The sequence below is a fragment of the Parasteatoda tepidariorum genome, chromosome 3 (genome assembly GCF_043381705.1).
Source record: "Parasteatoda tepidariorum isolate YZ-2023 chromosome 3, CAS_Ptep_4.0, whole genome shotgun sequence".
Classification (NCBI taxonomy): domain Eukaryota; kingdom Metazoa; phylum Arthropoda; class Arachnida; order Araneae; family Theridiidae; genus Parasteatoda; species Parasteatoda tepidariorum.
In genome coordinates this window covers 73372316-73395556 of record NC_092206.1, presented here as the reverse complement: position 1 = coordinate 73395556, position 23241 = coordinate 73372316, and the positions used below count along the sequence as shown (strand labels likewise).

The following is a 23241-nucleotide window of genomic DNA, read 5'->3' as shown; positions in this document are numbered from 1 at the left end:
AAATAGAATAAGTTTCTTACATTTGCATTTGATATTTTTAACATAAATACTGAGATAAAGGATAAAATTCAAAACATTAGCTTATAAAAAAATACAATTTTAAAATTTCATGAAACTAAATTAAGCAAATTAAAGCTGAATCATCAACTATAAAATTTTTCAAAATTACACCTAAAAGAAAAGTATTTGTGAATTTCAATTCAGATGTCTTAGAAAATTTAAAGAGTTGCCTTTCTTTCCTATGCAAAGCATCATAAAAGCTCTTAAAAAATAATTATTAAAGCATGCAATTAAAGTTTCTACTATGACTTTTATTAAAAACTAAAATGCATGTTATTAGGCAATCCAAAAAAAAAAAAAAANATACCCAAAAAAAAAAAAAAAAAAAAAACCCAGCTCATATGAAAAAGGGAGCAATATAACTAAATTTTATGACAGTCAATTTACACCAGCTACTTTGATGATATTAATTTCAAAAGCTGAAGGTAAAAATGACCATTACTTAATACTTCAGTTAGATTATGATATTTAATTACTCAGTCGTTTTTGGAATGCCCTATTCTTACAAAAGTCTGTTAAAAAGTAGGGGTGCACAACATGCTATCAAGACTGTTGATCCCTTTAATTCGAAATTTAAATGAAATACAACATAATTAGAAGCTTCTTTTAAACTTTCTTGCTTTTTTATCAAACTATTTTCAAGAAACTGAAGACACATGTTATAATATTAAGAGTTATGATCTTAAAGTAGTTAACTATAATAATAATTATAGCATTAAAACTACAGAATGTAGGGGAAACAATTCAAGATGTCAAAAGGTTTAAAAATCTTTCAATTTTTATAGGGAACATTTTCTTCAAAAAATTAAAATTATTTTTTTTCCCTGTAGTTAGCACATACAAGAGCTACAGTAATGACAGCCAGGTATCTAACCTTAATGATTCATGTTCTCACTTCACCACCAGAATTTAGTTCGAAAAAGAAGAAATTAGATGGGGCGAGATTTGAAAAACACTCAAAATAACTGTAATTTAAGAACTTATTAAAAATTAAAGATATAAAAAATTTATAAACAATTAAAAAATAATAAGATTAATTTTTTACAAAGAAAGGTGAAATCTTCCTGCAACTTAACTGATTTTTTATTAAAAATAAAAGAAAAAGTGCAAACCCCTTCACATTTATAAAATTTTAACTTAAAAAAATATTATACTTTTCAAAAATTAAATATAATTTGTTACGTGCTGCCTTGTATTCCTTAAGACAAACCATATTAAGGTAATAACTTAGATTAGTTGCTAAAATACTAAATTCCTTGCAATCCCAGAGAGCCCAAAAAATTTTGTGGTTTTCTTCTATAAGAGGTTGTGCACCCCTATTTAAAAGAAACTGTTATAACATACAATTATTTAAATAAATTTTAAACATTTTCACATTAATATCTTGTATTTTAATAAAATTGCAGTGGTACTTAATGATTGATGCAAGAAAAGTGACATAAAGAATTTTAATTTAATTACTTGAATGAGACACCATTTAATGTGACATTCATTCATAACATTTCATTTAATGTTATGAATATTTCATGTTCATAACATATGATGGGAGGCATCAAATGTTGCTTTACACAAAATAAATATTTCTTTATTCAGATCATTTTGATTTATTTATTTTTGACGATATCAAGAGTAAAAAAATACTCATCCTAGAACTAGTCGCTTCACAAGCATCAAAGAGTGTTCGACAAACAGGATTTCAAAATGACACAATATCTGTCATTTTGAAACAGTTGAATGTAAAGTAATCAGAATTTTAAACAATGTTTTGCTTAAAGTAATAAGAAATGTTACACAATATGATTAAACAATGATAGTCTATCTTGGTAACTAAATTGATAATCAAACATTGTTTGCTTCTAAATACAAGATCAACACAAACAAATATTATATTATGAACTAATTCATTTCAAGTTTGTAAACATGATAAAAAAAAATATTTCAAGAGTGAAATACAATGCGGCCTTGAGGAGAACTCCTCAAAAAATCTGGGGATGCCTGTTGCCATGGTAACAAGCGAGAGCACATTTCTAATGGAGGAATGAAGGTGTTGATTAGTTTACTCACACTGACTAATGCCAAGATCAAGACAAAACTATTCACACCACACCCCTATTTGAAGTGACTTTTCCTCATAACCACGGTACTTGCCACGACGCGAGACTGATGCCTGGAGGAGTTCTCCTGAAAGTCGCACTATATATAATTACTGTAAGCATAGACAAATTTGCTAGCAGGAAAAGAGCAAGAAAATTTTGTCATTGAATTTTTATAGACATGATTTTCTAGATCAGACAAGTTCAGTGCCTAATCAAAAAATTAAAAAAAGACAATTGTTCTCACACAAGACCTAAGATAAAAAAATTTCAACATAATACAATATTTTAAGTCATAACAAGTCATACAGCACAGTTTTTCACTGTAATATATATGTAATTTCACAGTGCATTTTTGTACATTAATGTCATTAATATTTAAACCTATTCAGTTCTAATAGTTGTTGTTTTTTGCTAAAATTTTTTATTTATCTTTTGACAAATATGCACCTAAACATTTGATGATCAAAATGCTGTGAGCAAACCTAATATAAAAACCATATTTATAACATTAAGTTAAATACTAGCATTTGTGAGTACAAAACCATATATAAATCATAGCCATTTTTAAGTAGGGTAGACTGTCAACAGTCAAAAAAAAGAAAGGTTTTTTTCCCCCAGACATCAATCAAAGCTATATGGGGAGATTTTTAATTTAAAAAAAAATTATACATGACTTTAATTAAAAAATATGTCCGTTTACAAATTTATATGTAGGGTCAGTTTTATATATCTGTCGTTAAAACTTATACCATTGTAAAATTTTAATGTCACTATAAGCTTTTTGTTCCCATTGTCATAATAAACTTTATCTTGCAATATTTTAAAAACACTACGTACAAGAATATATTATGAAGAACTAATCCCTCTAGATAACTTATGATGTAATGATTAGATTTTTACACAGTTGAGGGCAATTTCATAATAAACATCAAATTTAATATTAAAAAAAATATATATAAGAATTTCTTACCAATATATTTTTATCCTTGAGTATAGAACTCATTGATATTCTTTAGTATGTTAATTCATGCATTTATTTGAATTGCAATTTTTAAAGAATGGTAGGAATTGGCACAAGAACCTGCATTAGTTAGCTTAAAAATCAATATTTGATAAATAATAATAGTAGTAACTTATTTACATTGTTACTTTCTTGGAACAGTATATATTTTTTCTTTGCACTTTAATAGCAAAATAAAAATTTGTAAAATTATGAGTTAATATATTTAAGAATTTATTTTAAAAAAAATATGTGAAAAATAATTACATAAAATCTTTTGTCCAGAAATAAAATTTTGCAGTTTTCAAAAACTATTTAATGCTAATACATTCCAGAATTATCTACAAAGAAAAAATAAACATTCTTAAAATCAAATTTATGACTGAATATTTACTTAATTTACTCTATTGATACAGTCTTTACCAATTAACTCTATGTCTTTGTTACATGTTCAATTTGCCATTATTTGAAGAAAATCTGTATGTTTCTTATGATTTTACTAAATAGTAAAAATAAACAAATATTTTATCACACTGTAAACTAAAATGTATAATTTTGACTATTAATTCAAAATATATTTCTCATTGTATGTGCTTCACTTATAATTCTAATTAACGAGAGCACACATTATTAAATATAACATAGGTTCATCCTTGCACAATAAATTTCATTAAACCATTGAATACCTGAAATCGAAAAAATGCAAATGCGTTTTTTAAATACAATGATTAAACTTCATGGATGGAAGATTTATTTTGTGAACAGAGTTAGGTGAAATAAATATAAACTGGAAAGAAAAACAATAGGTTGAAGAACATTGATGAAAATGACAAACTTTAAATGCTGTTCCTGATAGATGGGAGACTACTAAATTCCTGAAGATTCTCCATTTTTCTGATCCAGTTTATTTTTATTAGTCTTTACCATGTAAATAAAATAAGTAATTGCTTCTTTTTCCATCACAGGAATAGTTTTGAAATGGCGTGAAAGAGTCTGAAAAAGAAACAAAAATCAATTTTGAATATTTTTTATAACAAAATTTATCTAGCAATAAGGCATAAACAGGACTTCCACTTGGGTTTCCCACTTTATCAAAGTTTTAAAAGAAAATTTCAACAACATGCCAAATAACATCTTTTGCTATACATGACAATACATCTTTATAACATTTTTTTTTTTTAATTTAGCAAGCCATCAAACTTATGTTTTGAGTAAAAACGTAACACATATTAAATTTTAATAGGCAAAGGTTTAAAATGAGATTTTATAATACAGGAACATATAATTTGTGGAAAAAGAAGTACTTTGCAAAAAACCGGAACAAATTAAAAAACGCAGATTTTTGTTTTGCTATAGTGTTGATAATTGCAACATTACAGCAGTCAAATGAAAGAATTGAATATGTTGAGTGGGAGGGAGGGGCATTACTAGAAATAACATAAACCCTTTTGTACCCTAATTTGAATGGAGTTTTCCTTCACCCCATGGGTGTGAATGTAAAAAAGCGTATTTTCCTGAGAAAAGATCACCCATTTTCATACTTTTTCAATATGGGTAGTTATTTCTTCAATACTCTCTTAGGTTGTTCTAAGAAATTGATATTATTTGCATTTCAACAGTTGAAGAAGTGTGCTGCTAAATTTTACAAGCAAATACTTTTGTTGACTTTTCTCTGATGAATGCTTTTTAAAGAACTTAAAACTGTTTATTCTTTTGTAATGAAAATGAAAATAAGAAACCAAAACAGTGAACTATTACCAATTATTTTGTTAGGAATTTTCTCTTATTTGTTCACTAACTCAGTTTTTTCCCATTAGTTAGTTACTCTTCAGCAATTTTTTGTTTGCTTAAACGAATGGTTGACTGAATGTAAGCAATAACAAGCTTTCTAAAAACGGAAGAAATATAGAAAACATCCGATGTATACTTACGAGGCCATGTAAGAACAGGCTTAATATTTGTTTTATAATTACAATTTGTGATTAAATTTACATATAATTTTACAATTCATAAGAGTTTCTCGTAATTTACAAATTCTAACTGGTTGAGATCCTAAAGTAAATTTACGAAAGTTAATATCAAAACAAAAATAAAGTGTAAAATTTCCCATGTTTTGAGTGTTATTCTTTATTAGGATATATTTGTGTAGAATATCCCCGATTGATAATTTTTGGGTTGCATGCTTGCGAAGTCTTCCGAATTCATTTGCTGTTTTTTTCGTTGAAATTTAAATAGAAAGAATGTATTATATTGTAAACATTATTAGTATAATAAAAGTAGATGGCATGCCTTTTAAAGTTTAGGTGTAAAAATCAATCAGAAGTAGTAACCCTGAAGTCTTGAGATGAATTTTACCTCCTAGCGCCATCTGTGCCTAGCTTTACACGGTCAATCATCCGCAGAATTTAAAAAATAATAAAAAATAGAACAACGAAAGTAAGAATACTTTTTTGAATAACGTCTAAACTAAAAAATTTCTTTCTGTATTACTTTATTTTATTTTTTAAATTAATCGGTTGTTTTTATTATGAGATATTTAGAAGTTACAAATTTACATATTCATAATAAAAATTTAAGATTAGAAAATGCAAATAGATAACAGATATAGATAATAGAAAATGTATGTGTATATTGTATAATTTTTATTAAAAAAATTTCTGAAATGACAACATGAACTACTTTAAACATGAACAAATTTATTATTTTTTTTAAATTTTATCAATTAATTAATTTTTAGTAAATTATTTTCCAAAACTGATGTAACGCTACTAATATACTTATAATTTTCCATGTTCCTATAAAATATGAAAAGATGGAATTTTTCAAAAAAAGATGGAATTTTCAAAATGATGTTTTAAACCAAATTGATAATTTCTACTTCCATACCATGTTTCCTATTTTAATTACATTGTAGTTTCAAATATTTCTTTACCTTTAAATAAGTAAAGTATTTTGAATTTGAAATAAAAGATAATACAATAAAAATATTAAAATCTATAAAAACTTACCTCTGCAAGCTGAGCTTTATTAACTCCTTGTCGAGTTTGAATTTTATAATGTCTTTTATATCTTCTAAGAGCACTCACTTGCAATTGATATAAATCAACCTTCATTGGTAATAATGGAAACAAAATTTTATTATTTTTAAATTATCACAGTACAAGTTATTTGAAATTAGTTTAAAATATCATTGAAACAGTTCTCCATTTAATTGACAAAATTACAACATAAATGTTAAACATGATGTTTATTTCATTGAAGAGGAAACTTTTTTGAAATTCCTTTAAAAGAAAAATTCAATAGAATTCTTACTAATTTAGAGAAAGATAGCTTGTAAAATTCGACATATTAGAGCATTCTTTTATTGAAACCAAATTAAAAATTCTTTATGGGTGAAAAACTATATCCACATATTAATGAGAATTTTTTAAAAAAATTAAAAAATCTTTCATTTAAAAAAAAAAAAACAGAGTTGATATCAGTTAAAAAAGAAAATAAGGTATGGTGCATATTAGTTTATACTGATATTTGATGACTAAATCTAACCAAAATAAAACATTTCATAATAAACAATACATTGCTTTTCAAAAATATGGAATTTCATGAAAAGAATTTTTTATTTACATCAAACTATTTTTTTTCATACATTTCATGTAGGTATTGCTAATTAGCAATACCTACATGGCTCACAATTAAATTCACTGTTTAAAACTTTAAATTTTCAGAAAGTTGACAGTTAATAAAATTTCTTCGGTGATTATCAATTTCTTATTTGATTCTTGATTTCCTTTTCATTAAAAAGATACATCAGTAAAGTTCATATTATAAATTATGCATCTTTTATATTTAATTAGGAAGATAGTTATTTTGGAGTTTCTCAGGTAGATTTTCAAAGACAATAATGGTTAATTTCAGAATAAGTATAGGTTCCATATTAGTTTTAACATTTTTTGTATTCAATGTAGTTAGAGAGCAATAACATATGCATGTTACTACTGTTACCCATACCTGTGCAGGTATAGGTATACAACCAAAATTTATCAAGAAGAAAAGAAACAAAAAATTTCCTAATCAGCTCAATATGAAGGCATCATCAAGATATCTTTAAACCAATAGAATCTTAAAATTATGTTAAGTATTCTTTTTTGTTGCTTTAAAAATTATTCTTAACTGAAAAATTGATTATATGTAAAAATAAATTATGTTAAACAACTATAAATTTTAACAAATAAATTCCTTATAAAAACTGATGACAGCTACACTTGGCTTTTTAATTAAATTATTTAAGCTATTGAAAACAATTAATTTTTTGAAGAAAAAAAAGTTAGATTTCTTGCTAAGAAATTATTTTAAGTAGAAAATTTTACAAATGAACTAAAAGTTACGTTATAATGCTAAAATTATTTAAAAAGCTGGATCAGATCATAAATAATTTATAACACAAAAAAATAAATTCGTTTAAGCAGTTCACACAAAAAAACTGAGTTCCATAAAAAATTAAAGCACTGAGGCTACTGAAAACCTCATGATGAATGTTTTAATTTTAAACCACTGCAATTAACCTAAAAAAATAAACTTAACAACAAGCTTAAGTAGCATCTGATGCTCAATTAAGTTTTTTTTTATACATTTTACAATTCTAAAGATATAATAAAATAAAAAAACACAAAATCTTATTAGTTTTTTTTTTTAGAAATAAGCACATTTCTTACTTCTGGTATGTCCATATCTTGGTCATTCATTGCACCATCATCCTCAGTTTTAATAGATTTCCGTTTATTTCTAATACTTTGGATGACATTCTTATGGTATTCACAAATGTAGATATGACGAGCCTGAAAGTAAACGGGAAAAAATAATAATAATTAGAGCTTGGTTGCATCGAATAAAAGTTAAAAAGTTTTAAAATATAACCAGGTTGCTAGTTACACAGTTTAAATAAATGCAACAATTAGTGTCGACATTCTTATGCTTATAGTAATAAATTCTCACAGTTTTTTATATGTACCTAAGTCAATTTTAAATGTTAACAAATTAAAACTTTTACATTTAAACCGTTTTTTAATTTAATGTTTATGAAAACACTTCAAGTTTTATCAAAAGTACTTAGAAGTTGAAAAATTTTACTTTGAGATTAAAATACATAATTAATAATATAATTATAATTCATTTAGCTTCATTTCATAATAAAAAAACAATCAAAATCAAAGAAAATTTAATAAATGATTAACTAATTTAATATAAAAAATTTCCTAGTAAGAAAATGTATAACATAAAGTATTAAATAATTTTTAAAATTTTTTTCCCAAATGTTATAGAAGTGTCTAAGAGCAATTTTTTTAGTAAATATTATATAGAAAAATTTAATTTGATAACAGAACAGCTGTTTTGTAAATAAACATCCTCTAAGAGTTAAATATCAACTAAATGTTTTTCAGAAAATAAATAAGTAGATAATATCTGAAACAATCCTATCATATGGTATAACTAATATTTCTTTATCTGAATATTTTAAAATTATCTCCCAAGACACAAGCTTTTCCTTTATAACTCAAAACAGCAACTTGGGCATTATGCACATTAAAATCTTTAAGGCTAATTTAAAAAAAGAAACAAAAAACTTAACAAATGGAAAAAGCAATCATTAAAAAGCTATGAATACAAATATAAACATCAATTATTACATAAAAAAATATTTACTTGAACATAATTAATAATATTTTTACACTAAGTTATGAAAAAAATATTGTAAAACTTCAATTTTGAAAGAGAAAATTTCAAACTTTACCACTATGTGAATGCAAGAATATTTTTACTAAGTACAAGCCAATTTAATTTCTAAATATATTATTATAATACTAATTCTGTTAAGATTTTTAGTGTCCAAACCAAGGGTTCACAGCCTGTCTTACATTTGGATCAATGCTTAATTTCAACTTCTTCTGTGCAACAGTTTTTTGTATTCTTTTATTATAACTTGCATTTCCAGCAGGCTGAGTACATCTGTCCCCTTCATCTAAGAGGCAACAAATTTGGTTATGGCTGCTTGGTGTTTCCTCTTCAGTACTAAAACCATTCATCTCAGCTATTCATCTAAAATAATAAAAATGTACTCCATTACAAAAAAATACTTATTTCTTATGGAGGCTGTAAAAAATATACTTTTAATTAAATGTGTACTTTTAATTAATTGTGTACTTTTAATTAATTGTGTACTTTTAATTAATACTTAATTAATTTAATGAATACTTAAAGTACTTTTTAATCAATTGTGGTGTTTTGTTAATGGACGGAGTTTTCTACACTAGGGAGCGCAGCAAGTTCTTTGTGGCCATATAATTCCGCGTTACTGCTTTTGGTGTGTTAAGAAGCCATTTGGCTCAAAACGTGATTATCGTGATTTGAGACTCTTTTGAGTAGTATTTCTTATATAGATGTATTTGTAAAAAAAGCAGATTTGAGAAAAGAAATTATATAAGTTACTTCTTTTATTAAAAACTAAATTATCTGTTTGAAAATATCGCAATGCAGAATAAGCTGTAACATGCAGCTGCGTACTTTCTAACCGGAAGTAGAGCAGATCAAGAGCTCAAGATTGACGTTGTTTACATTTATATTGAAAACACCATCCATACTGAACTACTGTTAAAGTGTTAATAGATAATAATAAATTGAAATAAGTATACCTATAAGTAAGTGGTAATAGATACCTTATGTATGACCATAGATGACCTTATGTATACCTTAAGTACCAATTTTATTAAGGTTATCTTATAAAAGTTAAAATAAATAGTTATGATTACTACTAAAAGGATAACACCAACTTTGGCATGATACCTTTAGCTTAGGAATAGGTCTGGTACAAGAAGTAGACAAAAATAACAGGCTTTAATATGTTAAGCAAAGTATGAAAAAGTTAGGAACAAAATACACATGAACTAAAACGTGTGGTTAGCACATAATTAGCATGAAAAATTTATTTTTCAAAGCAGAATAAAAATTAGGATCCAAGAAAAAATAATTATAATAAAATGGTAGAAATTAACCATTTATAAAAAATAAAAAAATGCTAATGTAATCAAGATATTTCATAATTGTGTAATAGCTTAGTAATTTGTAAAAATAAAAATTATGATTAAAAGAACAAAATCTTAAAAAAAAAATTTAACAAAATAATAGTGCTTAATTTATTTCAACCTATACTACACAAAATTAATGCCCCTACTCTGATTTAAAATTAGTTTTAACTTTATCTTCGTATTTTAAATATTAATTATCATTGCTCTAATATGTAGGGAATATATCATCTATTACTAATATGCGTAATCAGAATTTACGAATTTTTTCTATTTTCAAAATTTCAGTACTTTGGACAGCAATTCAAAATTTGGACAGCAAAACAATATTTTTAAAAAAAAGTCATTCATAAACAAAATATTCAAAATAAAAATAATAAACCGATTTCATGTCATTTTAAAAGGATTTAAAATTGAAACAAATGCCTAATATTATACTTGACGTAATATCAAAATCTCGAGTAAATAAATATACAGCTTTTTGACGAGTCTGCCTTAAATTTGGATGTGATTTCTCACTGAATTAAAGGCAGATTCAAAAGATAAGTTACCAATAATAAATTAGTTGCGATATTAAATTCAAACTGATAATGTAATATCTTTCTTGCAGATCTAGCTAACTGACCTGATTTAAATTTTCATCATTTGTCTTATAATCATAAAATAAATAATTTTGAAAATGTAACTTGAGATTCTTGAATACAAATGATTCTTGCGTATTTACGAAGTAAAACCGTTAAACTTACAAAGATAAAGAAATCAAATGAAAGAGTGCAGGGGACATTCCGCATATAGAATTCAAGTTATAAACTGTCATTTGCAAATTTACTTAAAAAAATATCGTTTAAAATCACATTCAGTAATACACTACAAAACTAAACAATTGAAATAAATATACTTACAACTATAAAGACTAGATACAATAATTCTCTCTGAACTTGAAAAGCTTTCCTGATTTCACCGATTTATTTACAAGATTGTCAAAAAAATATAAGAAAAAAATCGGATAAACAAAAATTGCTACGGTCACAGTTAATATTTGTTACTCTTCACTTCAGAAAAAATTGTAGTGAACTGCGGTAGCCGAAAAGTATTCATGGCAAATTTTTTAATGGATATTCTTACTGCATTTAAAAATAGTCGAGCAAATTCTTACAGGTGCGTCAACAGAGCCAGATACTGAACTCACACTGAGAAATTTTGAAAGAGTAAGAGTAGTAAGATCTTTTGCATAAGATGCTCTCGTTGGCGATCACTAATGTCAACTACAGTCACTAGAAAAAATATCTAAGCACCATGACCCCTTNAAAAAAAGCTCACAAACGCAAAACATGAATGACTAAAAATGAATGAACCGCGCACATGCTGTTACCCATCACATCTGTGCCAACTCGAGTGATTCATTTTGCTTTGTAATTTTCACAAACTTGAAAAGACATTTTTCCATGGGGGTTCAGAAAATAACAATCCATTATTTAAAAAATAAATGCAACTGAAAAATTGTAATACTACCAGTCAACACGTAGGATGCAAATTTTCAAACTTTCAGTTTATCAAATGACATGTTTTTGTAATTTTCCTGGGAAAATTTATTAAATTGAAGAATTAAAACAATCAACAAGGTCCATTTTCAAGCTTTCAATTATCTTTTTATCGAAAAACTCTTTTTTGTCATTTTTCAAACGCAAATATTACACGCAACTTTAATGATTAATTAACTTTTTATACTCAAATATTAATAAAGAAATGTCCCGCAGTGGACTGATCGTTAAAACACGGTTCCCAGCAGATCACCGAAGTCAAGCATCTCTGGCTACGGTCAGTGTGCGGGTGGGTGGTCAGTCTGCGTAGGGACCGAGGGTGTGCGGTATTGGTCCTCGTTAAACTGTGCTACCGTAAAGTGCTCGACTTCGCGCGCAGGTCGTTGGGCTACCGAAGCGGGGGTGCCATCCCCTCCGCAGAGGATCAAAGTTGTGATGGCATGTCTTCGGATCATCCTCCGAGATGTTTCCCAGACCGTAGCCAATAGCCCATTGTGCATCTCTAGTGCGACGTACATTAACAAAAACAATAAAAATAAAGAAATTATGGTATATCTCCGAAAGAACCAGTTTATGACGACAGAATGACGTAATATCCAGCCCAAGCGGTATATAAAGAGCTGCTATTCAAAGTCAGAGCATCCAGTTTTTGAGAAGCATTACAGGCATGTCTGAATTATTGGATTTTGAAAACTCTTCCTCCTCTGATGAAGAATGAGAATTGACTGACATGGACATTGCTGCTCCTCCGTCTCCATCTCCAAACATCATGTGTACACTCTGCCGCAACCTATTTCTCCACTGACCCGGTCGCTCACGGAGCAATTGCTTGAACCAATCTCTCCAACATCACCTCCTGCCAAATCTCCAGTGTCCGTGAAACCTTAGCCTCGCTCTATCGTCATGGTGGCTCTTCATCGAGTCAAACCCCAAAGAATTCCCATGGTCAAGACAGTCGGAGCCGGTTGTAACGTAAATTGAACATTGCTCGAGACACTCCAGTCAAACGCTTCGTGAGCTCCAAAAATGAACCCAAACGTCAACGGGAAGGTCCAAAAGAGTCCCGTCCAAGGGATTCCAGTAAACCTCCTCCAATGGAATCCAGCAAACCTTTCTCAAGGAATCTGCAAAGCTCCAAGCTCGAGTACCCATGAAAAGTTAAGGTATATTTGAGGTTGCTGAGAAAACAACCATAAAAATTATACCTCGTAAAGGATGTAATTGTTTCGCATACACGTCAGCNAAGGGCGCCGATAGGGAGGATTGCCATAGGCGCCATTTTCTCTAGATACGCCTCTGCATACACGTCAGCTCATTTTGAGGTTGTTTAGAATTCACTTCAAATCAACTAGGCTGATGAGGTGATTTTCAAGGTATACAGGTTGTTTTTCTGATACTTATAACAAAAAAGGTATATCTGAGGTATAAAAAAATTTACCTTATATCAACTAAAGAGAGTGGGGTATTTATTGAGATGTATGAAGTAATTTTATTTATACCTAAGCTCATTTTGAGGTTGTTTTAAATTAATTTTTTGTCAACAATAGACTGATGAGGTGATTTCTAAGGTATACCAGATTGTTTTCCTGGCACTTGTAACAAAAGAGGTATTTATGAGGTATAAAATTTTTTTGCTTTTTTCAACTAAAGAGAGTGAGGTATTTACGAGGTATAAATTTTTTTTCCTTATTTCAACTAAAGATAGTGAGGTATTTATGGAGGGGTATGAAGTCACATTTTATTTATACCTTATCTTATTTTGAGGTTGTTTTAAACTCACTTCATATCAAATCAGCCAAACTGATGAGGTGAATTTTTAAGTCTACAAGGTTGCTTTTCGGATACTTGTAACAAAAGAGGTATTTATGAGGCGTAAAAATATTTACTTTATTTCAACTAAAGAGAGTGAAGTATTTATGGAGGTGTATGAAGTCATTTTATTTATACCTAATATTATTTTGAGGTTGTTTTAAATTCACTTCATATCAAGCAAACTGATGACGTGAATTCTTGATTGTATGTCTCAATAAGAAATAAATGGAAGCAATTTTACTTGCTGATGAAAACACATAACAATTCAAAATAGGGAACTGTCTTTATTACTCTTTTTAGAGTTTTTTAATTTTTAAAAATCTACATTTGCTTCTTTTGTTTGACATTTCAATATAAATGTAAACAACCTCGAACTCTTGATCTTCTCTACTTACGGTCAGAAAGAATACAGTGGCTTACTACAGCTTATTCTACGAGGCGATATTTTCAAACAGATAATTTCTGAGCTCATATTTGAGGTGAAAATTTGTTTTAGTTATTTATAGATGCATTGTTGAAAAAAAGGTGACATGGTTGCTAGATTTAGAAAGAACTCACTGTTTTGGCAGCCTCATTAGAGGCAAAAAGAGTTTATTAGATTTCCAAATATTGGAAAACAGTGGGATACTAACAACATCTATTAACTAAATTATTAGAATTTTTCAAAATCTGGAATAATTCCCTAAAAACCATGTTTGGTAGATGAAGAGCATTATTGAATATTTCAGCAGAAGATATGTAACTTATTTACCGTTAAAATTGTATTGTAGGAGTAACGAAATATATCACAAAATGTTGCAAAAGGTAATATATAAAGTACTTTATTATTACCTTTACGATTACTTTATATTACATAAAATTATTAAAACACTCAAGTTTTAATTCTTCAACTTTCAATAATAATAAAGGAAAATAATATTAGGGGGAGAAGTTAATTACCTTCAAAAAATTAAAAATAAATAATGCAAAGATAAATACCATTAGCTTCGGTTAACTTTATGATAGCAAAAGATACCTAGATTATTGAAAAACATATGTGATTTTTCTACTTAATGATGCTAACTCCTGATATTCTCAACTTTAGTTATTTTGCTACCCTTTCAAATTTTGTGAAGGGAAAACGGATACTCTTCAGATTTGTCGTCTATGAGAATTCTCAAAGCAGAAAGATGACAATTGTGGGAGATTTCATCTTTGAAAGAAAACAGTATGTAAAATAGAGGCTTAGTTAAATAAAACAAAATGCATTTAATCTAAGTATTTTATTTTTATACTTAAACAACTATCACTCGGCAATCAAAACTTGTATCCAAGCATTATTCTAATTACATATCTGTACAAGGATAAATATTGTGACAAAAATCACAACTATAAAAAATACATATATACAATTGATGAATGTGATTGTCATACAAATGATAAACTACATCAGAAAACTCTTCTATATATTCTTAACAAGTTACGAAAATGCCTAGCTCATATATTATCTAATTTATATCAGGATAATTTCTTTAGAAATGTAATAAATTTTGTGACAGATTAACTCCTGTGATCTACGATATGCTGAACATGTAATAAATGTCTTATTCATAAAAGTATGTTTACAGAAAGCTGCTAAATTGAAGTATTATATATACTTTTATTATTGCAGTTTATAAGAGTAACGGTGGGCCGTAAAATGCAGTATACATTCTTTTAAAAATCCATAAGTGCTTAGAAATGCTTTGTAAGTTAGAAATACATTGTTATATATAAATGTTGCACATAAAATTGTTGCTTGCTGTATGCTTAAAGAAAAAATTACTATTTAAATGGAAAGTTTGATGCTATACTTTGTAGAAAATACAAAGTCTAATTTATGGTTTATTTTAAAGAATATTCTATTCATTAAGGAACCCTTGCATAATAACAATTCCTGGAGGGAAAAAATCTTAGTTAAATTTATATTTTCATAAATACAAAGCAATGAATTAATTCATTTAACAAATATTTGTTTACATAATGGGATGTATACATGTTGATATGCATTTTTAATATATATATGTCCATATGTCTGCCAATTAATATAATTAAAAAGGAAGTTTCTCTCAAACACTATTAAGGCATGCAAAGAATAGCAAGTATTTCATATACAACAGGTAAATAAATTCCTTTATATCAAAAAGTGCTTTTTATGTACACACATTAATAATTTGCTGAGAGAAGTGATACATTTAAGAAAAATGAGAAAGTATCTATAATAAAGTATTATACAACACAAGGTGTTGGTTACCAAAATCTTTAGAATTTATATTTTGAAGCAAATTTGAACTATATAGACTACAAGAGAAAAAAAAAACATTGTTTCTAAGACATGTTTTTTTTAAAAATATATATACTATATGGATGACATTTTAATGCACTCTATTTTGGGTTTTGTATGTAGTAAAATGTAGAAGCATGATGAGAACTGTTTAATTGGGAGTATGATAGCTATACAAATAAAAAATATATATTTAAAAATATCATGGGAAGTTTCGAGCTAACAGCATTTTACTAACACAAGTATTATGTTTACAAACAAAACTGCTTTATGTTAGTTCACCTCATACTTAAAATATAGTAGTAGTTACGAAAACCCACTTTCCTATATCTTATTTTTAATATGAGTCTGATTAGCCATTTAGAAAAACTGTTAACTGTCACTTATGGATGCAGACATGTAACTAATTTATTTTCATGTGCCAACAATTTTTGGTGAAAATGTTTCGTCACTTCTGATATGGAATTTTTAATTGTACAGGAATCTAGGATTTTCAAGTTTTTCCCTCGTCTACACCCCTTCTAGATTGGGAAGAAATGTTTATCAATTGCTCTACACTTGATGGTGAAAGGATAATTACATAATTTAAGCAATTTTTTTTTCTGTAACTATTAATGTGAGTCCTTAGTACAAGTTTTGATACTCAGCACCTATTAATTACTATTATATATTTTACCTTATTACAATTGAGTAAAAGTTAAGTTTAAAATAACTGAAACTATTTAGCCTGGTTGTTGCAATAATTTTAAAAATTTTAATGAATTCAAGAAAACTAGTATGACTTAAGCATCAAGGCAGTTGAAAGCTGCAAAATCAAATTTTGCTTCAAGATTACAAAATAATGATGTGTGTACAAATATATTATAGATAAATAATATACAAAAGCTATGACTAGAGAAAAAACAATAAAATTATGTCACTAAATCAAGAGCTGCAACATACATCACATTTGTAGACAATAAATACAAAAACAAATATGATCTATAGCTGTGAACTACTGTAGAAAATGCAAAATTTACAATAAATTATAGAAAAACATCATTTCTTTATACAAAGTACCATATGTACATTTAAGTTAAAATTTTTACAAGAAAATAAATTTAATTTTAAAATAACTGCCAAAAACTATAAGGCTTTCAATAAGTATAAAAAAAATGCACTTCAGGTGGAAAAAGTACCTGAAATTTGATACAAAAAATAATTTTAATATCAATTATTACTAATAATCATGGATAATTTTACAATAATTTTTTTTAAAAATAAAGGATAACTCACGCCTAAAGCTGCATTAAGTAATTGCACATTTTCACAAAACATTTTGTTTGCATTCCAGTTCCACAAATTTAGAAAATTCTTGGTTTAAAAATATACATATTTCATAAATTATAACTAAGCACAATTTAAAAATAAAAGGTTTAAATTATGTAAATTTTTTTATTGAATAATTCATTCAAAATTGAAGAAAGTAACACATAATTTAATAACCGGATTAAGAGAAGCTTTATATAGAATTTGCATAACTATTATGTTATTACTGACTAGTAGTTGCAATGACGTCTCAGAAACATTTACCTGAACATAAAACAGCCTCACTACTACAAAAATGATTATTCAATATGAATATTTCCATTGCTTAACACCCAACTTTCAATTGTTTTTGGGAAGAAAAAAAACAATAAAAATAGTTCAGATGTTAAATTAAACAAGGAAAATTATTATGAAATTTATTGTTTGATACATATTTCTTTCTTAGAAACAACAATAGCTTAGATGCTTGTTTTATGATAGAATGTAAATATATTATAATTGTATATTAATAAAAATACTAAGCAAATTTGTTTTAAATTTACTAAAAATATAAAAGAAATTAACAAATATTATGTTTTAAACATTAAAAATGGTCAAAAATTGTAACATTTTATCAAATTTGAAATAAGAAATGATTTAATTAGTGAAAAAATGCACATACAACTGTTCTAATCTGAATTCAAATTCTATTTGAATGGGGAATCTGGAGAAAATGGAGAAACATAAGAAAAGGGTCAATATTTTGTTATAAAACGTTCAAAATATAATTCTTAAAGTAGCAATAACTTTTAAAATATGTAAATACAAAATAAATTTTTACAAAATTATGATAAAAAAAATTCAAACATAGCAAAACGATATTACATTTTAATAAATTAGTATAAATTCAGTTTTAAATTTAATAACATTTTAAAGAATAGAAGCTACAGAATGTTTTTCTGTTTTACATAAAAAGTTTTTTTTAAAAAAAAGGAGAAGAAAGAAAAAAAAGAGATCAATATTTTTTTCTCCTTTTTCTGATTGATTGATCTTAACTTAGAATTCCATCAATTAATATCATAATTTCTTTTGAAGAGAAAAAAAAAAAACTACTAGCTGCACTTCAGACAACAGATTATGAACAATGAGCTGTTTAGGAAGATATGGAAGTTTAAAGAAATATCACATCACATTAAAGCACATTTTTAAAACTTTCAGTTTCTAAGAAGCACAAGTTTTGCATTTCAATGGAGTTTGCAAAGGCACAGATTTATTGGCAAATTTGTTTAAGCTTGTCCCTCACCTTGAAGTTTTTCAACAACATGTTTCACCCATCCTTTAACACGTGGAGGACTTTTAGAGTTCTGCATTCCATTTGGTTTTGAAACTTTATGTATAGTCTCCATCACTGTGTTTACTGTAGATGCAGAATGCTCAGAGCTGGTTTCACTTTCTTCGAAGTCTTTACTTAATACTAGTGTTCCCCACCTATCCCCATCTAGTTTTTTATGGGCTGTGCCCTTCAGATTGTTGATGACAGCAGCATTTTCCTCATTTTGGAGCTTAACTTTGTCTTCCAGAAAGCGCAACCTGTCCAATATTGCTTGGTTGACTCGACGCGCACACATAACTTTAGGGGAAGAAGGAGAAAGAGCACCAGAATCACCATTGTGATACCCATTAAGTTCAACATTTTGCTTTTCAACCGATATTTCAGAAGTAAAACATGCCATTAACTTTGGGTGCTCAATGGCACTGAAATCCGCATCTTCGGGGTCACTGTAAATAGCCGAATCGCGAAACAAGTCGTGCGCGAGAGCGTTTTCGATAGCATCGAATGTCCTTTCGTAATAGCTATCTGCAGACGTATCACTAGCTTCTGATACAGTGTCTTCTCCGTCCAATTTAGGAAATTCAGAATCAATCTCCGCCACACCATTTCTGTCACAGTCACTGGAAGACATTATTGTGGAAGACTCTGAGAAAAGGCTGTCAGGTCTAAGGTCTTTAAACATTTTTGGTGGTAAGATATACTTTGGCACGCTGTATTCGGATTCTAGTGGCTGAGCCATTCGAGCTCCAATTAAAGAACTTTCAGATTTATAACTAGCCATTGACACCTTTTCTTTTTTGAAGCCAGGCTTCCTCTCTAATTTTAAATCGTGCTTCTTTTTGTGCTTCATCATAGATGAATAGGCTTTTGCCACAGAATGAGCTAATTTGGCAGTAAAAAGTCTAGGGCTAAGTTCATTTTCAGTTTTTATACTTGAATGACTACTGGATCTTTTAAAGCTACTGAGTTCAATTTTAGCACGTTCTGGACTTGCATGCTGAGAGGAAGGGCTCAAACTTGCTTTCAAGCCAGCAATCTTGGAGCCCATGTTTGTGAACAAGTGCTTCAAAGTAGCGTATTTGGAGGCAGCCTGGTGATATATTTTAAGTTCTGGGTGAATACTATGAACATTTTCCAAACTTATAGCGGGAGTGTTTGTGCAACCAGTTGTAGTGTCAGGCTCATATGAATCTTTCTGGGATAAAAAATATTCAGAACCAGCACAGTGAGAGTAGTCTAAAACAACATAGTCTAAATCATCCCCAAAATCAGCTTGGGATGGTTTGTCGGAAGCAATAGTAAAAGGCCTTTGCTCGCTATGCAAAGCTCTAGGACCATCTAAACGTATCCTAAGTCGAGACACACTTGCTTCAGTGGAATTTTTATTTTCATTGGTGCTTTCAATGTTTTCAGATACAAGTTGGAAGCTCCGCGGTAGAGACCCACTTTTCTTACCACCATCTGCCATGTGTTCTTGCTGTTGCTTCAACCAGGCAGCAGGAGTTGTGGGACTCTCGTCCTTCAGTTCAGATGGAAAAACACTTAAACCATTAGGCGGTAAACAAGATCGTTTAGATTTTGATTTTGGCTCACTGTTGGATGAGGAATGATATTTAAATGAAATGTTGTGATGCAATGATGCAACTCTAGCCTTTGCCATGCCAGTGAAGGACTGGACACGGCGAATGGCTGAATTTTGCTTCCAGGAACTAATTGAACTACTACTTTCAGAATCGGGATCCTTCGTTTGATCACATTTAGAATCTCCATTTATTTCAACACAAGTTTTATCATTTTTCTCTTCGATGTCCGATTGACCGGCATTGTTATTTCTGGTCAGTATGTTTCCATTTTGCATGTCTCTGGTGGCGTAAGAGTGAGCATAAAAAAAAGTTACATATTCACCACTGTTATCAAACATTTCGTCCGACACCTCCGAATATGTTCTATCACGATATGAAAGAGAAGGGGGGTAATATTCTGAACGTTTCTTCAAATCCAGATCCTCATTTTCCGTATCAGTCGTTTCCTCAGGAACACTGTTCCAGGTCCTCCATGATGGTCTAAACCTCCTTTCTTTGTTTGCCGATCTTTGGGACAGAGAAGGTTCCGGAAGACTGTGTCTTGCTCTGGAGCTTCTGTTGAAAGGAACATTAGACTCTGCAGTTGAAGAACAATCGGAAAGATGATCTCTGTGGATCAGATGCCCTATAAACCATCTTTTCTTATGACGTACATCTTCCTGTAAAATTAAAGTAAGCAAATTAAATACTTGATAACTCTTTTAAATTATACATGAATTATTTTCACAAAACAGAAATTTGTATGAGTGCTTTGTAAAATTTTTTATGAGCACAATTAAGAGAACTTCATTACCTGACTTTTTGTCCACGAAGATTTGTCGTTCAAACTTTCATGACTATCAGTATGCTCTTTTTTGTGCCTTCCATTCGACATATTCTACAAAAAAAAAAGTTTATTTAATTAATCTTATAATGAAAGTCATAAAATATATAGACAATATTGGAAAAAAAAATAAAACCACAACTTACATTTTTATTCACAGTACTATCACTCTAAAGGAGGAAGGAAAAAAATAAAATAAATTACTGTAAATCAATTTATCAATAAAATTCATTATTTATAAAACATAATTATTCATGAACACTTGCTTCAGTACACAAATCACTATTTAATTAGAATTTTATTTAAAAAGGTTGCTAACTAAAATGAGTTATGCATTGAAACAATTGAATGCAATTATTGGGAAATGAAGCCTGGGTTATAATACCATGAGTAGGACTGGGCAATGTTGAGATTTTGGTACTCCTGTGCATCAATATCACGATGCATCGTGATGTTTCATTAAATTAATGTTTCACATTTGATATTGCACAATTTCTAATTCTTGCTTTTTTGATTCATTGACTAAGGCAATTGTATTCTAGTAATAAACTAAACCATCAGCAACTTTACCAAAAATACTATGAATTTGTCGAGTTATAAACAATTAATTAGGTTTTTAAAAAATAAAAAATGGATTGAGAACCAGACAAAACTGCTGACACCAAAAGGTACATACTTTCTGGGCCCCCACCCTCTTAAATTTCATTCATTGTTATCAATTTCTATTAAGAAAAAAAAAGAAATGCATAAAAAAGTAAAACAAATAATTTCATAAAAATAAAATATTAAAAATTTATAATCAGTAAATTGCATTTTTTAAAACAAACATTGCATTCCTTATATTTTCTAACAAAAATTATTTTTTCTCCATAATTAAAGACGATGTTTCTACAAAATCGCGGTTTAAAAACTATAAACCGCTAGATTGATTGTAAAAAAAAATCAACATCAGAGAAATTTAACAAGTAAAAGAAAGCACGCTTCCTTAACTAAAAATTCAACAATTCAATTCTCGATCACATCAGGACTCATCATGTCAACAAAAAGATGAGTCATGATGAAAGAAACTTGGGGCAAAGATAATGATCATTGCCACAGTTATTACTATTCAATTACGATCCGAAAGACGAAAATGCTTTTTGTGTGAGCTCCCGGTGAACGATATCATGGTTGAGAGAAGTGCTCTTCACACGCACTTGAAACTATCGGGGACAATCGAAGTGGACTATCAGGAACAATGCTCATCCTCATGTATGTAAACATCGAAGTCAAGAATATATAAGGAAACACGCATTGTGGTAAATGGTAATCTCCTATGATTGAAAAATTGTCAATATAAACATTCAGATCAGCGATGATTGCATAATATCGATATTTTCCACTGCATGAATGTATCACCCAGTCCTAACCATTAGCAAATTATTATTTTTAAACAAATAAGGTAATAAAGAAAGCAATTTATTTACTCCAAAAGGATAATGACAAAAATATTTTATGAAATTATTGAAATGCATAAAAATATTTAGAGAATAACACTATAAAGTAAACAAATAAGGAAAGAATTCAAAAGCAAATTTTCACAATAATTCTCAAACTCAATTTTAAGAGCAATGTGCAAAACACTGATATATTAACAAAATTCAAATGAAACTATCCCTTATGCATCATTAAAAATTGCAAAACTAAATTTTCTTCCCAGTTCATATATATAAAAAAAGCTAAACCTTATATTTAAAAAATATGCTCAAATATAAAATATCAATAAAAATGCTGAAGTTTCTTCATTTTTTAATAACTTGAAATGAATATTGCTGTTGAGAAATATCAATTACTTTTAAGCTTAAGTAAACTTATCCTTTCGAAGCAATTAATATGCATAAATCTATTTATTATCTTAAATTTATTTTAATACTTTTAAGGAAAAGTAAAATAATTTTTGTTAAAATTCCATACAGACTCTATACTCTTAGTAAAAATAAACAACTTTCTAAATTAAACAAAATAAAAAATACAATACCAAAACAGCAATATTAGCATACCTTTTTGACACCTGCAAAAAAAAGAAGCAAAAATTAGAACAAAAATTAAAACTATCCAATTTATTAACAAAATATCCATAATTGAAAGTATCATTAGAGTAATTAAAAAATAAACGATATTCAAGAAAAATTATATAGATAAAATTCATACATCTTTAGAATTATTAGACAAAATTTTTAAGTATGTTTTAATATTATACAGTACAGAACCCGTTATACAAAAATCAGAAAACCGGAACGAAATTCGATTAGTTTTCCCGCCATTTAAAAAAATATAAAAATTTTCCCT

The 23241-nt window shown here is 28.2% G+C and overlaps 2 protein-coding genes across 3 annotated transcripts in view; both read right to left on the bottom strand.

Annotated features, from left to right (window-relative positions):
• Positions 1–1663: 1663 nt before the first annotated feature.
• LOC107440891 (SIN3-associated polypeptide 30) lies at positions 1664–11262 on the bottom strand. Of its 2 annotated transcripts, XM_043045927.2 has the most exons (6): positions 11135–11262; positions 9069–9249; positions 7869–7991; positions 6165–6263; positions 3992–4149; positions 1664–2241 (listed from the first exon to the last, which is right to left on the bottom strand). In XM_043045927.2, the coding sequence occupies exons 2-5, from the start codon at positions 9234–9236 to the stop codon at positions 4024–4026; spliced, it is 516 nt and encodes a 171-aa protein (XP_042901861.1). In that variant the 5' UTR covers positions 9237–9249; positions 11135–11262; the 3' UTR covers positions 1664–2241; positions 3992–4023. The 2 variants fall into 2 exon arrangements, with proteins under 2 accessions (XP_042901861.1, XP_015909445.1); XM_016053959.3 differs by having other exon boundaries at positions 1664–4149.
• Positions 11263–16738: 5476 nt separating this feature from the next.
• Positions 16739–23241, bottom strand: part of LOC107440892 (uncharacterized) — an 80743-nt gene continuing 74240 nt past the window's right edge. Inside the window, exons 13-16 of the mRNA XM_016053961.3 lie at positions 22953–22963; positions 21060–21083; positions 20884–20967; positions 16739–20749 (exon numbers count right to left, since the gene is read on the bottom strand). Of these exons, the coding sequence (XP_015909447.2) occupies positions 18461–20749; positions 20884–20967; positions 21060–21083; positions 22953–22963 (2408 nt within the window). The 3' untranslated portion in view covers positions 16739–18460. The remainder of the gene's footprint in view (positions 20750–20883; positions 20968–21059; positions 21084–22952; positions 22964–23241) is intronic.

Excerpts from the sequence above, each read along its gene's own strand:
- LOC107440891 (XM_016053959.3), bottom strand. The coding sequence starts at position 9,236 with ATGAATGGTTTTAGTACTGAAGAGGAAACACCAAGCAGCCATAACCAA. Across the intron at positions 6,264-7,868 it reads AAGATATGGACATACCAGAA|GTTGATTTATATCAATTGCA; the intron begins GTAAGAAATGTG and ends TTACCAATGAAG. Across the intron at positions 4,150-6,164 it reads ATAAAGCTCAGCTTGCAGAG|ACTCTTTCACGCCATTTCAA; the intron begins GTAAGTTTTTAT and ends TTTCTTTTTCAG.